Source organism: Sturnira hondurensis, unplaced genomic scaffold (assembly GCF_014824575.4).
Source record: "Sturnira hondurensis isolate 20B ecotype Veracruz unplaced genomic scaffold, ASM1482457v3 Scaffold0004386, whole genome shotgun sequence".
Taxonomy (NCBI): domain Eukaryota; kingdom Metazoa; phylum Chordata; class Mammalia; order Chiroptera; family Phyllostomidae; genus Sturnira; species Sturnira hondurensis.
The window spans coordinates 60571-76394 of record NW_028077017.1 but is presented as its reverse complement, the minus strand read 5'-3'; the positions used below and the strand labels follow the sequence as shown (position 1 = coordinate 76394).

The following is a 15824-nucleotide window of genomic DNA, read 5'->3' as shown; positions in this document are numbered from 1 at the left end:
GTTTTTGAATGGGTAGAGCTTTGTCACATTTTTTATATTTGCTAGGTTTTCTCCAGTATGAATTACTCAATATTCAGAGAGATAAAAACTAGGATTAAACTCTACCAGTTCTATTTTGAAGGTTTCTCATCCAATATATATACTGCCTGATGTTGAATGATTAAAAATGTTTAAAGCTTTTGTTCTTCAAATTGTTTTGTTCTCCAGCATGAATTCTCCAATGTTGAGTAGATATTCAGCACAGATAAAAAGCTATGCCAAAAAAGCTGCCATATTTCCTATATTTGTACAGTTTATTTAAAGAATGAAGTTTAACATTGGATAAGACATCACTCATGATTAAAAGATTTGGCACATATGCTACATTTACCTTGTTTCTCTACAGTATGAAAGACAGGATGTGGAATAAATTTTGAGGTTTAAAGATTTTGCCACCTACTCCATGTTTATAAGACTTCTCTCAAGTATGATTACTCTGATGGTAAGGGTTGAGGACCACTTCAATATTTGGTATATTCCCTACAGTTACATGACTCCTCTCTGGTATGAATTCTCTTGAGGTTTAATAAGGGTTGAGGAGTGGATAAAGGCTTCATCACATTTGTTACATGTATAATGCTTTTTCACCAGCATGAATTCTACGATGTTGCGTAAGGGTGGAGGGCTACTTAAAGGTTTTGCCACATTCTGTGGATTTATAAGATACCTCTCCATTATGAATTTTCTAATGAGTACTAAGCTTTAATGACTGGCAAAAGACTTTTGCACATTCATTACATTTATAAGGCTTCTCTACAGTATGAATTTTGTTGTGTGTAGTAAGGGGGGAGGAAAACCTAAAGGCCTTCCCACATTGTCTACCTATGTAAGGCTTTTCACCAGTATGAATTCTCCAACTCTTAGCTTTGAGGACTGGCTAAAGGGTTTAACACATTTGTTGCATGTATAAGGTTGCTCTTCAGTATGAATTCCCTGATATTAATGTATGAAGGGTGGCTGAATTCTTTGGCACATTCTCTACATTTTTAAGGCTTCTCTCCAGTATGGCTTTCTTGATGCAGAGTAAGGTTTTAGGATTGGATAAAGACTTTACCATGTTTTCTACATTTATAAGACTTCTCTCCAGTATGAATTTTCTTATGTTTAGTAAAAGAGGAGGAAAACCTATAGGCTTTTCCACACTGTTTACATATATAAGGCTTTTCACCAGTATGAATTCTCTGATGTTGAGTAAGCTTTGAAGACTGGTTAAAGGCTTTACCACATTCTTTGCATACATAAGGTTGCTCTCCAGTATGAATTCTCTGATGTTGATTAATGTAAGAAGACTGGCTAAATGCTTTGCCACAATCTCTACATTTATAAGGCTTCTCTCCAGTATGAATTTTCTGATGCAGAGTAAGGTTTGAGGATTGGATAAAGGCTTTACCACATTCTGTACATTTATAAGGCTTCTCTCCAGTATGAATTTTCTTATGTTGACTAAAGTTTGAAGAGTTGCAAAAGGCTTTACCACATTCTGTACATTTATAAGGCTTCTCTCCGGTGTGAATGTACTGATGTTCAACAAGGGTTGAGGAGCGACCAAATGCTTTACCACATTCTCTACATTTGTAAGGTTTCTCTCCAGAATGAATTTTCTTATGTTGACTAAGATTGGAAGAGTAGTTAAAGGCTTTACCACATTCTCTACATTTATAGGGCCTCTCTCCAGTATATATTTTCTGATTTAGAGGAAGACCCAAAGGCCAATTATATGTTTTACCAAATTCTTCCCATTTATCTTTTTTTCCAGTACAGATGTTCTTTACATTATTTAGATTAAATAGTTTATGGAACACTTTCTCACATGGCAAACATTTGTAAACTTCCTTCCCAAAAGGACTATTTTGTTCCATACTATTCGAAGATTGCTTCAAAATTTTGACATGTTTCCTTTGTTTGTTTGTTGTCTCCACGGTAGGAATAACCTGATATGTAATGTGATTTGGCATTTGGTCAAAGACGTTTTCACCTTCATAATGGTTCTTGGGAAGATGAGTATTCTGATGTTTGTTAGGATTTGACTCGTGGTTAAAAATTTTCCCGTCTTCATTGCACTGGTAACTTCTGTCTTCATCATATGTACTCTGGTAATCAATGAAGATAGAGGCCTTTAGTGACACCTATAATTTCATTAATCATTTAACTTATTCCAAAATAACCATTCTGTGATCCCTATTAAACCATATTGGTTGTATTAAAAATCACTCCCAAGTTCATGAAAATTTTATATTGGAGGAAAAACATTGTTTCTTAATGAAGTACAGTAGTTCCTTAATAAAGGATGGCTAAACTGATCACATTGAAATTTTATATATGCATTAGAATTCACCAAGTTTTATAAATTATTAACTGAAAGTTTAATCCCACTCTCCATTTCAGACAATTGATCATTCACACAACAAATTATGAGAGTTACTAGATTTTCTAGGCTGCCTTTAGAAGAATATATGCACTTAGAAAATTGGGAAACACATCAATCTACAAATGTAACTGACTTAAAGTGGGTGTTTTCCCAAATGTGTGCTATTTTTCACCTCTTTAGGTAAAAAGGACTTTATTATGATAATTATCCCAAGTAAGTTCTGTGCATTTTAACATCCTTTTATCTTGTCTCACACTTATCAGGCTTTGAATATGTTATCAAAGGCACAAAATTCGTATCTTACCAATATTACCTTCGAGATTAAATCTTCTATTCCTGGCTTTTGCCACAGGGCCTGATTGTGTTCAGATGACATAGCTGAAATACAGAAAATAAAGGATCACAGGTATCACATTCAGGTAAATGTACACTGAAATGAGAAACTATTGAATAAATTACATTATTGAGTACTTCAGAAAAAGTGAAATGTTCAAAGCAAAACCAAGAAAGGTACAATGAGAAAAAGCCATACCAAAAGGAAAGAAATAGCCCTGGCTGGTGTTTCTCAGCAGTTTGAGTGCCTGCCTGTGAACCCAAGGGTTGGTGGTTCAATTCCCAGCTGGGGCACATGCCTGGGTTGCAGGCCAGGTCCCCAGTACAGGGCATGTGAGAGGCAACCACACATGGATGTTTCTCTCTCTCTCTTTTTCCTTTTCTTCCCCTTTCTCTAAAAATAAGTAAAATTTTTTTTAAAAAGGGAAGAAACAGTTGCTTACATTTGGCAATAATACTGCCCCCAAATGCTTAAGATTGTCTCACCTTTAGACCAGCCCTATGAAACATCAGTTTGAAAATTTTTCTAGATGTAATAAGTAAAATCGTAAACAATGCACCTTATAAACATATAAAACTTTGTGCATATAAATGCATACACTAACATAAAAGTCAGTAATGGTCTAATGACCAATTACAAGTCACTGTGATATTTCCTAAATAACTTTCAATAATACAAGTCATAAAATCTTGTATCTATTTTATAACATACACAACATAACAGATATATTTTGATACCAATGATATAAGTAGGTAGAGGTGTATAAATGGCAAGTAGTAGACAGTTTTTGTATGCAACTGATGCCATCAGTTTAAAGTTTATTATTCTAGCCTTAAAAAGTTTTCTGTACCCCCACCACAGTAACAATAAAAAGGAAAAAAAATGATCTCAGTTAACTGATGACAAAATTGTGTACTGCAAAATCGTACTGAATCCATGTTAAAAAAATGACAGAAACGAAACATTTTTCAAACTGCAAAATGAACAATAGCAGCCCATGAAATTTGTTGTTTTTTTTACATTAACAGAAATTAGCACACACACACACAAAAACAAGAATGTAATTACATTATCAATGGTATAAATCAGAATGATACTTAAGACTTATCTTCATGAAAAACCAGCATGATGTGTATGATTAAAGTATAAGACATTGCTGGTCATAATTTTTAAGAAATCAATAAATGAAAAATTTGCAGGTATCTTTAATATCAACCACCATCATGAGTAACACAGTAAATATCTGGACCAGGATGGTCATGACCAATAGACTACTTCACAAAAAACAAATGGTCATTAACATCCTTCGCCCTGGTAAGTCAACAACATGCAATGAAGAAAATCAAGAAAAACTAGCCAAAATGTGTATGGCCACACTAGATGTCATCTTTGTGTTTGGATTCAGAACCCATTTTGGTGGTGGAAGACAACTGGCTTTATGATTTATGATTTGATAAATCATACAACCCCCTTCCAAAACATAAGATTTATAAGACATGGGTCATATAAAAAGACCTCAGGAATACAGAGATAGGAATACAAAAGCACGATAAACAATGTCAAGGCAATTGCCAAGGCAAATGTTAGTGCTGGCAAAAAGAAGCAGTAAAGAATCTTCTGGCACTTTATTGGTGGTGATTATGCAGATTTTCATGACAGGATTAATTAATAAGTTTAAAACAATTATCCCATGATCCTAAACTGGAATGCTAGTAGTATAAGGCCTCAGTCATACCCAACATGATCTAAACATTCCAAGAGTTTGCCATCAGCCCTGGTTGATGTGGCTCAGTGGACTGAGTGCTAGTCTGCAAATCTGAAGGTTGCCAGTTCAATTCCCAGTCAGGGAACATGCCTGGGTCTACAGTTTGGCTCAGGTTGGGGCATAAGTAAAAGGCAATCATTGATGTTTCTTTCTCATATCAGTGTTTCTTCACCTCTCTTTCTCTCTCCCTTCCCCTCTCTCTAAAACTAAATAAAATATTTACAAAAATTAAATTAATACACACAGGGTACCATGCAACAAACATAATTATAGAAATAAAGTGTACAGTAAAGGGCATCATGCCTTCTGATTTAAAAACATGTCAAAGCTGCTGTTATCAAAAAATATATTACAAACATTAAGACAGATGTAAATAATGAAGCACAGTGGACCAAAGAGCCCACGTACAACTTCCAGATAAGGCCAAATGACCTTCAACAAGCGTGATTGCTCTAAAAATTAAGAAAAGTATTCTTATTCTGACTGAGCAGCTCAGTTGATTGGACAGTCCTGATATACGTAATGGTTTGTCTAATCTTCAGTTAGCGCACATACAAAAAGCAATCAATGAGTGCAAAAATAAGTGGAACAACAACTCAATGTTTGTCTCCCCATCTTCCTTCTCTCTTTCTGTAATCAACAAAAATTAAGTACACAATATTTCTGGCTGTATCTAAAGAAAATCTCCAAGCAGAATGCTTATACCACAAAATAAGAAAAGGACAGTCTCATAAACAAATAGTGTTAAGAAAGTTACATGTCCACATGTAAAAGAGTGAATTGGACCCTTTACCTAAATAGTATGCAAATATTAAATCACAATAGAAAAAAGATATAAACATAAAGTTAATAACTCTAAATCTACTAAGTGAAAAGGTACGGAAAAAACATTTTAAAAAATTATTTATTTTTAGAGAGGGAAAGGGAGGCTGAGAAACATCTATTGGTTGCCTCACGAGTGTCCCCATATGGGGAACTGGCCTGCAATCCAGGTATGTGCCTTGACTGGGAATCCAACCGGTGACCATCAGTTTCACAGGCTGGCACTCAATCCACTGAGCCACACCAGCCAGGCTGGAAAAAATTCTGACATTTTTGTTTATTCCTTGTAACACCAAAAAGTAAACAAAGTAAATGAGAAAGAAAAATAAAGAAAACGAAACTCTGCAGGTTGAGCAGGAAATCTAGAAGTCATCCTCACCCAGGGAGAGCAGGTTCTTGTAGTTCTCCAACATCACATCTGTGTACAATTTCCACTGAGCTGGGTCCAGGAACTCTAACTCCTCCTGAGAGAAATCTACTGCCACATCTCTGAAGGTCAATGATCCCTGGTGAAAAGGACACTTTTACATTGGAGCCACAGACCAACTTCATACTGTCATCCACCATAAAAACAGCATTAGGAAAAGTGGTTTTGATCTATATTGACTCAAAATATTCTCTAATGTATTTTATAACACCGAGAAATGAGGATGACACAGGTTCACAAATCCACTGCAGACCTTTTTTCCATGAAAATAAACTCTGAAATGAAGGAATAGACACAGGTATATGGGTTGTTGAGTGTTGTATTTTTCTCCTTCACGATCAATTGTGGATCTTTTCCAGCTGGAAAAGGCATGGTGAATTGAAAGTGTAAGTACTTCATATTTAATTCAGACAACAAAGACCTGTAGATTTATAAAAATGTAGATTCTGATTCAGAAGTTCTGAGATGGGGCCTGTGTTTTCACATCTTTAATAAGCTCACTTTTTTATTAGTGATAGCAATGTCTTTGGTGCCATACTTCTGAATAGCACAAAAAAGGAAAACATAAAAGAATTCACACATGACATTGAACTGAAGAACATGTATAAGATTTACAGTTCTAAATAAATAAGAAACATAATTTTATTTGAAAATTCTGTACACACAATCTTAGAACAAGATTTTTCTTCCTCTGTTATGAGAATAGTTTCTGAAACATAAAGGGCAGACTTTGACTTTTACTTAAACTTGATCTACAACTTTTCAAAAAAATAGGCAAATACATTGAACACCTCATGAATGTCCATGGCGGTTTCTGTAACAGAAGAATGAAAGCATCTTAAGAGTACAAAGACTAAGTATCTCAAATGTTAACATTTTATGCAGATAGACAATATACATATGGTAACTAAGTACAAATGAAATGTGATAGAAAACAGAATTTTCATATCAGTGAACATTATTTTGCCATTGTGTAAATGTCATAAATCTACTGCTACTTGTGGATGATACCCTTTGTGTTTTATAAACACAGTAAGTATAGGAACACACATAATGATAAAAAAGAAGTTAAAGCCGGTGTTTTTTACTTCTTTTAATATTTCTGGGTATCATTAGTGGAAAGCTATACTTAGAAATTTAACTGATTGAACATACATTAATATGATTCTTGTAAAGTCTTGAAAATATGAAAAGTTAGTCTGTGGCATGTGTGGAATATAAGGAAAATTTACAGAAGGAGATCTGATTAATTAAATCCTCTACCTGTAAAACCAATAATCTCTATGAAATGAATTGATGACCTTCATTTTCCAAAGGAAAGTAAAACAAAGAAGAGGGAAGTTTCCTGATGAAATGTGATCCTTTGGGCACATCTCTTAATAATTCCCTGCTGGACCCTCATTAATGATGGGAAGCTCTTAACTAAATAGTGAAGAACACCTCAGCGGGCTGATTATCAGGTGGACTGGAAGAATGGATACCAGGTGACTGAGGCACATGGGAGGACATGTCACCACTGTTGTGACATTACTGGCAAAAATAAAAATACATAAATCACTATGTGAAAATGATCATAAATGAACATTAAATTTTGCAAATGTCACTGCACATGTACCTTCCACGTTTTTTCTGCACAAATACTGTACTGCATTTAAACTGTAAGAATTTTGTACCAAAGTAGTTGTGTTCTATATGCTTTCTCCTTTGTCAGAACTCTCCTATGCTGACCAGTAAAATGTACATTTTCTTACTCCTGGTTTACAGAGCTGATGCTGCAGCCACATGAACCTAAAGCCTACATTTACCTTCTTTTTTGATATCCCACCCTCTGAGCTCATTCCAATAGGGATGGTGGACATGGGTGCCTTCCAGGTTGATCTGTCACAGAGGGGATGTGTTCAGTAGTTGAAGGTCATTAATTCAGGATGGGAATTCCTCATGTGTTTGAGGAAACTGGATAAAGAGAATGCAGAAAAGGCTCTGGTACAATGGACAGAAATATACAAACTGCTGGCCTTGACAATCGTAAGAAAAAGAAAAACTAAGTAGATAAAAACAACTTCATTAGGCAAGAACATTAGAATGGGAAAAATAAAGACTACCCATCCTTAATAAACTGATTTTAGGAGGAAAAGCAAACACAGCCTCTGACCCAGGACACATTGTTTACCTGAGAAGCAGCCACGTCACCCTGCTCCTGCTGTGGGTTGTTTTCTCCTGGAATGACATGCTGAGGAGTCACACCTGCATTTTGACGCTGTGCCTTCAAAGGCCTCAGCACAGCCATTTTAATCTGCTTCCACCACACTCATAGGCAGAAGAACCTGGAAATGATGAAAAGGCCACTCTCTTCTGTCCTTTGTCACAGGAGAGTCAGTTACAAAGAGCTCCTACATGGAGACTACACTGAGTTTTTCCTTCTTTTCAGGTGCTGTCTCCACTCACAGATGTCCAAAAACTCCTATGAGAACGTGCCTTGCTCTCCTAAACCCCAAACTCGACAGAGCATCCTGTTACTTCCTCTAACCAAAGCCTGCTTGTCATTGTCACATATGCATCTAGGCATGCCTTTTCTTCCCTTTCCCTCCCATCCTGCAGATAACCTTTACCTTTCTTTCTCCTAAGCTACAGGGTCCTTCTTCTGACTTTGTCTATTGTGCCCTGACCCCTATGTCTATGTGTGACTAAGTATAAAACTTTTTTTAACGAAATATTTTTTGTAAAAAATTTTTTATGAAAAATAAAATGCATGCCATGTCCTGGTGACTCAGTTGGTTGCAGCATCTTCCTGTACACAGAAAAGGTTGTGAGTTTGATTCCAAATCAGAGTACTTATCTATACTTCAGCTTTTTTTATATGTACCCCTATATTCATTGTAGCTTTTTAAAAAAATTTTATTTATTGATCTTTAGAGGGGAAGGGAAAGAGAGAGGGAGAGAAATATCAGTGTATGGTTGCCTCTCGTGGGTCCCCTGCTGGGAACTGGCCTGCAATCCACTGAGCTATACCAGCCAGGGCTAGACTGCAGCTTTGATACTTGGTCCAGGCCCATTGATGTTTCTCTTTCACATCAGTGTTCCTCCCTCCCTCTCTCATCAATAAGCATATACTTGGATAAGAATGTATAAATTTTAAAAAAAAGCATCCCAAAGCTTTCCTGCTGATCCCTGAACACACCATATTATTTCCTGGAGCACTTGATTAAACGATGCTCCACCCAGAGACGTTGTCCAACTCTGTGGAGGATGACACACACTATGTCTTTGTCAGAACTTCTCAGGTGATTTAACAGGACTCTGAAGGGAAACAGTATAGCTTTAATAAGCATGTAGACTGGAATGTAATGAGGGCTCCACTCTGTTATAATCCTGTAGGTCTGCAATGCAGCCCATGAAATGGCATATTGATCTATTCCCTCCTGGTGCCCATGCTGGTCCCCCAGAGCTATTTTCTATAGCACTAGACCAGATATATCAGACCTATCACACCTCTGACCTCTGGGTACTGTGAGGACTTTGGGGAGAAACTTCTAAAATGACAGGCTCCCAGAGCAAAAAGTTTTTCTTATTATCCAGGAAAAAACAGGTAATTGCATTAAAAACATTAAATAATAAATGCAAGTTTTGATGCTGAAGCCTGTAAAAAATATTAGCCATGAAAACATGTCTATCAAATTATACAATCAAGAGATAGATATGCTTTTGCCCTGGCTGGTGTGGCACAGTGGATTAAGTACCAGCCTGGGAACCAAAGGGTCACAGGTTGGATTCCCACTCAGGGCACATGCCTGGGTTGCACGCCAGGCACCCAGTAGGGGGCAACAAAAGGCAACCACATATTGTTTCTCTCCCCCTCTTTCTCCCTCCCTACCCCTCCCTCTAAAAATAAATAAATAAAATCTTAAAAAATATATAGATGGGCTTTCTGAAAGTACATTTCAGGTCAATTCAATCCATCCTTTAATATTTTCAGAGAAAGGAAAAGACTTGAGCAGAACAACTCCTTTGTGGCTCAGTTACTAATTCAACAAATCACATAAATGCATGAAAAACCTACTGAATACTAGATTAATTTATAAAAATAGGTTCTGCCTATTAAGATTATAGACATCCTTACCAAGGGCACACTGAAATAGCCTGATATTACTGAGTAAGTACCAATGTATGTTCCAATGTATTATAAACAGTACAAAGTATGCAGGGCTCAGGTTTTAAAGTGGGAACAATATATTTAAAAGAAAAGCTATTCTGGAATTTTTTAATGACTTCTATGATCAAAAATTGAAAATGTTGAGACTACCTCACACTTAGAAAAGAATGTTATGTGCTAGTTAACAGATATTACCAATGCTTATTTCAGAAGTGAGTGACTATCTGCACAAAAACAGATACTCAAATACTACAAGTGTATCTCAATGTGAGATGCAAAAGGATAAAAGTCAATTCACTGTGCTGCAAGAAAAAAAAAGACCCTATGCTTTTAATGTTCCTGGAAAATATCACATAGTGACAGACTTATTCATTTCTTTTCCCAAGTCACCTCTCTCTTCCCATCCCAGGAAATGACAAGGGATCCATGACTGAGATTGCAATTGAAAAGTAATAATTATAAAATTCACAAGCCTTACAAACTGGACATTTGTAATCCTCATTCAAATCTGTTTAACTGACACAATTCTGCAAATGTGAAACTAAATAAGATTATAAAGCCACAAGCCCACAAATCACAACGTTTTCCTCCACATCCCCTCAAGCAGCCATTCATTCACACCCGGTTTCTCCCATCTTCTGCTACTCCGTATTTGTGGAAGGAACTGTTTCTGTCTCTTCCGTGTTTCTCTGCACTGTTGTCCATTCCTGTGTTTGCTCTACCCGGTCCCCTGCTCTTTCTCCCCTTTTTGGTATTCCTCTACCTACACCTGTTCCCTCAAACAAGTGCTCGTTCAAACCTATTTCACCTTCACTTGCTCGTTCTCCCTAATGTTTCTGAATTTCCCATCTCTATACACTTCTGTGCCCCCTGCATATGTTTGTGTTCCCTCAGTTACAGTCTTTCCTGTCCCCCTCTGGCTGATTCTCAGTGCTGATTCTCAGTGCTGTTTCTCACTGATCCGTCACCTCGAACCCCCTTTTTTCTCCGGTCTCGATCCCCCAATTGATCTCCAGAGAACCACACCCTCCGTCTGAAGCGCCTCGCTCTTTGCTGCCCCCAAGTCTGTTGGCTACTTCTCCCGCTTATCCTTTCACTCCTACGTCGCGGCCCCGTCCCTCCCCCATCCCCTGAGTTGCCCTCTCTAATGGTCCCTCACCGACCTTTTCTCCCCTTCACGTGCCCGCCTCATTCATTCGGGCTCCCGATCCCCTCACAAGGTAGTTCCGGCGCTTTCCTCTCACCGCTTCCACAAATCCCTCCCCTCGTGGAGCAGCTCACCTTCTCTGGGGACACCGTGTTCTTCCCTCCTAAGTCCCACCCCAAGGAAAATGCGCTTCTCTTGGATTCGGGTCTCTATTAAATTGGGAGTTGGGTCAGCAGATCCCCGGCCGAGGCGAAATCTGGGCTCCAGGGACCGAGAGTGGCGAGGCGGGGGGAGAAGCACTCAGGCTTTGACTGCATCTCCAGACTTTAAAGGGCGTGCGGTGGGAGTGCTGCCCAGGGAAGCGCTTTCAGCAGGAAAACCACGAGGCAGGTGGAGAGACCGCGGGCCGGAAGGCCCCAAGTTTCCCAGAAACGAACACGGAGCGTCTCACAGGGACGCCAGACTCACCGCTGTAGGAGGCTCGGGAGCGGGGACTCAGCGTCTATAGTAGTTTTGAGGAACTGAAAAATCAAATTTCAACCCGAAAAACCGAAACTTGGAAGGACCAAGTGAACTTTCCTATTTCAAGCCGCTTTCGCGTCATGGATACTGCGCATGCTCCTTAGGTCATTAGGTGGGCGGAGTCAGAGTTTGTGCTCAGCACCTCCTCTGTGAGGGCGCGTTTTGGAGGAGGGAGGGGCCCTGGGAGGTGGGGTCGGGGAAGGTTTGAAAAGGACCAGTTCAGTGCAGAGATGAGGAGTGCAGGGAAAGGGTTCGGCCTGGGCTCCGTTCCAGCTGGGTCACCTTGATTGTAGCTTTCCTCGTTCATTGCTTTTCCTTTATCCACATAATTATTGCTAACATTGGTAACATTTCTTTTCAAAATTACTATTTGGGTGGCCTTCCAATGATTACATTTTGCCTAAGATTTTTGCCACCCCTTGCAACCTTTCCCCAGGAGTGTCACCTTCCTGAGCAAGTCTATAAAATGGCTCTGGGAGGGAAAAGGGCAGGTTCTGGGGACTGAGTCTGAACACAGTGCTAGGGACAGGAGGCAGCACCTGAGGAAAGGCCAGGCATGTGCAGTGGCAATTAAGAAGTGAATGAGTGCCATGTATGGACCTGCTGTGTAGAGGCCTGAATTTCTAGAACCTTTGCTTCCAAAGTATCTTTTTCACCTTTAAAAAGGCTGCTATTGAGCCCTGGATGGTATGGCCCAGTGGATTGAGCACTAGCCTGAGAATCAAAGGGCATTCTCACTTAGGGCACATGTCTGGGTTGTAGGCCAGGTCCCTGATTGGGGGTTTGTGAGGGGCAACCACACATTGATTTTTCTCTCCCTCTCTTTCGGCCTTCCTTACCCTGTCTCTAAAAATAAATAAATAAGATCTTTTAAAAAATGCTGCTATCGAAATCAGAAAAGTTGGCATTCATTTTGCCTGTCACCACCAAATCCAAAAAGTAGAGAAAGGATTGAATCTTTATGGTGGTTTTATGCAGATGGCTGGAGATCTGAGAAGATGATGGGTTATGTATCCTAACAGACTGTCTTACATTTCATTTTTTTAAAAATATATTTTATTGATTATACCATTACAATTGTTCTATTCCCCCCCTTCATTCCCCTCCACCCGCACACTCCCTCCCCCACCATTCTCCCCGCCTTACTTTATAACCACGTGTCTCAAGTTCTTTAGATTCTATATTTCCCCCACTATTCTCGCCCTCCCCCCTATCTATTTTCTACCTACCATCTATGCTATTTTCTGTACCTTCTCCCCCCTTCTCCTCCTCCCACCCTCCTGTTTCTAACCCTCCATGTGTTCTTCATTTCTATGGTGCCACTCCTGATCTAGCTGTCCTCTTCGTTTGCTTTTGTTTTAGGTGTGGTTGTTAATAACTGTGTGTTTGCTGTCCTTTCACTGTTCATATTTTTTATCTTCTTTTTCTTATATAAATCCCTTTAACATTTCATAAGCTAAGGGCTTGGTGATGATGAACTCCTTGAACTTGACCTTATCTGAGAAGCACTTTATCTGTCCTTCCATTCTAAATGAAAGTTTTGCTGGATAAAGCAATCTTGGCTGTAGGTCTTTGGATTTCATGACTTGGAATACTGCTTTCCAGCCCCTTCTTGCCTGTAAGGTCTCTTTTGAGAAATCTGCTGACAGTCTGATGGGTACTCCTTTATAGGTGACTGTCCCCTTATCTCTTGCTGCTTCTAGGATTCTCTCCTTCATTTTAGTCTTGGCTAATGTAATTATGATGTGCCTTGGTGTGTTCCTTCTTGGGTCCGACTTGTTTGGGACTCTCTGAGCTTCCTGGATTTCCTGGAAGTCTATTTCCTTTGCCAGACTGGGGAAGTTCTCCTTTATTATTTGTTCAAGTAAGTTTTCCACTAGTGGCTGTTTCTTTCCCCCTTCTGGTACCCCTATAATCCGGATGTTGGAACGGTTCGTAGTTGTGGGACTTCCGTATAATTCAATTTTCTGGTCTTTGGGTGTGTCCTCGTTCTCCAAACCTTTGTTGTATTCAAACTTGGCTGTGGGAGAAGGCACAGTGTTTCCACCTATGCCTCTATCTTGGCGGAAGTCCTTTACATTTCATTTTAAGTCAGCCTTTGTTATGAGGAGAGAAAAAGTGTAGGTAAGGTGCTTGAAATGGGGTGGGGGGAGGAATGCAGATAAATGGTTTGTGATTAATGGAAAATGTTGATGAGTTAAAAGCTGCAGCGCAGCAATCTATCATCCTTTCATCTGTTGACAGGTGGTTTTTTGAAGATTTTATTTATCTTTAAAGGGGAAGCGAGGGAGAGAGGGAGAGAAATATCAATGTATGGTTGCCTCTCATGAGTTCCCTGCTGGGAACTGGCCTTCAACCCAGGCATGTGCCCTGACTGGGAATCAAACTGCGATCCTCTGGTTCGACGGTTCGCGCTCAGTCCACTGAGCTACACCAGCTGGGGGCCAACAGGTGGTTTTTAAATCCATGTTCTGTGCAGCAAGGTCTCTCTCCGTGGGCTTGGATACTGTTTTAATTGCTTGCAGTCCTCCTGGGGCACTGAGGTTGAATTGCTGTGGTCCTGGACTCCAGGTGGGTCATATCTTCAGTTCCTGAAACAATAGCTTTAAGTGTGTGTGTATGTACATAAAAGTCTTTAGTCATTCATGGCTTCTCAGCTTTTTGGCTAAGATCAAATGTAGTATCTGTTCTCATCAGTTTAATATCTGATATGTTGTCTATCCAAGAACATTATATTAAATGGATTTTTGAAGCTGGAAGATAGAATAGAAGCTAGCTCTGTCCACTCCGTGCATTGACTTGTATTGCAGTACTTTCAGGAATGGTGCACCAGAAAAGATTTTATATATTCCTTTTTAGAGAGGAAGAGAGGGAGAGAAACATCACTGTGTATTTGCCTCTTGTGTGCCCCCCCCACTGGGGACCTGGCCTGCAACCCAGGCATGTGGCCTGACTGGAAATGGAACCAGCAACCACTTGCTTCACAGGCTGACACTCAATCCACTGAGCCATGCCAGCCAGGGCTTAAGTATATTTTATTGATTATGCTATTATGTTTGTCCCATTTTTTAATCCTTCTCTGACTTATACCTCCTTCCCTCCAGCATCCCTGCCCCCCCAGACCCTGCTTAGTTCCATGGGTCATACAGATAAATTCTTTGGCTTCTCTCCATTTCCTATACTATTTTTAACCTTCTCCTGTTTATTTTCTACCTACCATTTATGCTTCCTATTCCCTGTACCCGTTTTCCCCATTCTCTCCCCACCACCTCCCTGCTAATAACCCTCCATGTGAACTACATTTCTGTGATTCTGTTCTTCTGCTAGTTGTTTGTTTTTGTTTTAGGTTCAGTTGTTCATAGTTGTGTTTGTTGTCATTTTACTGTTCATAGTTTTGATCTTCTCCTTTTTCTTAGACAAATCCCTTTAACATTTCATATAACAAGGGCTTGGTGATGATGAATTCCTTTAACTTGGCCTTCTCTGTGAAGTACTTTATCTGCCCTTCCAGTCTTTTAAAAAAATATATTATTTATTTATTTTTTTTGAGAGAGGGGGAAGGGAGGGAGAAAGAGAGAGAAAGAAATATCAGTATGTGGTTGCCTTTTGTACACCCCCAACTGGAGACCTGGCCTGAAACCCAGCAATGTATCCTGGCTGGGAATCAAACCAGCAACCCTCTTTTTTGCAGGCCGGCTGGCAGTCAGTCCACTGAGCCACACCAGCCAGGGCTGCCTTTCTATTCTAAATGATAGCTTTGCTGGATAATCTAGGTTGTGGGTCCTTGCTTTTCATGACTTTGAATACTTCTTTCCAGCCTACCTCTGTAACTTTCTAAATGAACGTTGTCTTATAATTTGGAGGGAAAAAAGTCCTTAATGTTGCCCCAGCTAGAGAGTGCAACTTTTGTCAACTGTGCTAAAAAGTGTTTTGTGCTTTGTCAGAGCTTGCTGTTGCATACAATGTTCCCCTTTATGGGGATCTGCAATTAAATGTATTGCTCAGCCCTCTACCAGATGGTCTAATGACAGGATACGTGCCTACAACAAAATGAGTATTTGCTTATGAAGTGGATCTCATAGAAATAAGATAGTTTAAACTAACAGTGGGGGAATGATGGGAGACTCAAATGTTGGAAAAAATTTAGTTTCAGGTAATGGCTAATAAGCTTTGCAATCAATGTTTGTAAAAAGCTGCTGTTTCAGGAACTGAAGGCATGACCCAACTTTACTCCAGGAGACCATAAGCAA

At 39.4% G+C, this 15824-nt stretch overlaps 1 protein-coding gene and 1 non-coding gene across 2 annotated transcripts; one reads left to right on the top strand and one right to left on the bottom strand.

The window, feature by feature from the left end:
- Positions 1-314: 314 nt before the first annotated feature.
- Positions 315-11651, bottom strand: LOC118986626 (zinc finger protein 501-like). Its single transcript, XM_037045598.1, has 5 exons — positions 11521-11651; positions 7908-8079; positions 5708-5834; positions 2712-2785; positions 315-2129 (listed from the first exon to the last, which is right to left on the bottom strand). Exons 2-5 carry the CDS (start codon positions 8040-8042, stop codon positions 1071-1073), a joined length of 1395 nt encoding a protein of 464 aa, XP_036901493.1. The 5' UTR covers positions 8043-8079; positions 11521-11651; the 3' UTR covers positions 315-1070.
- Positions 11652-14219: 2568 nt separating this feature from the next.
- LOC118986650 (U2 spliceosomal RNA) lies at positions 14220-14409 on the top strand. Its single transcript, XR_005066424.1, has one exon. It is a non-coding gene; the product is annotated as a U2 spliceosomal RNA (small nuclear RNA).
- Positions 14410-15824: the final 1415 nt, after the last annotated feature.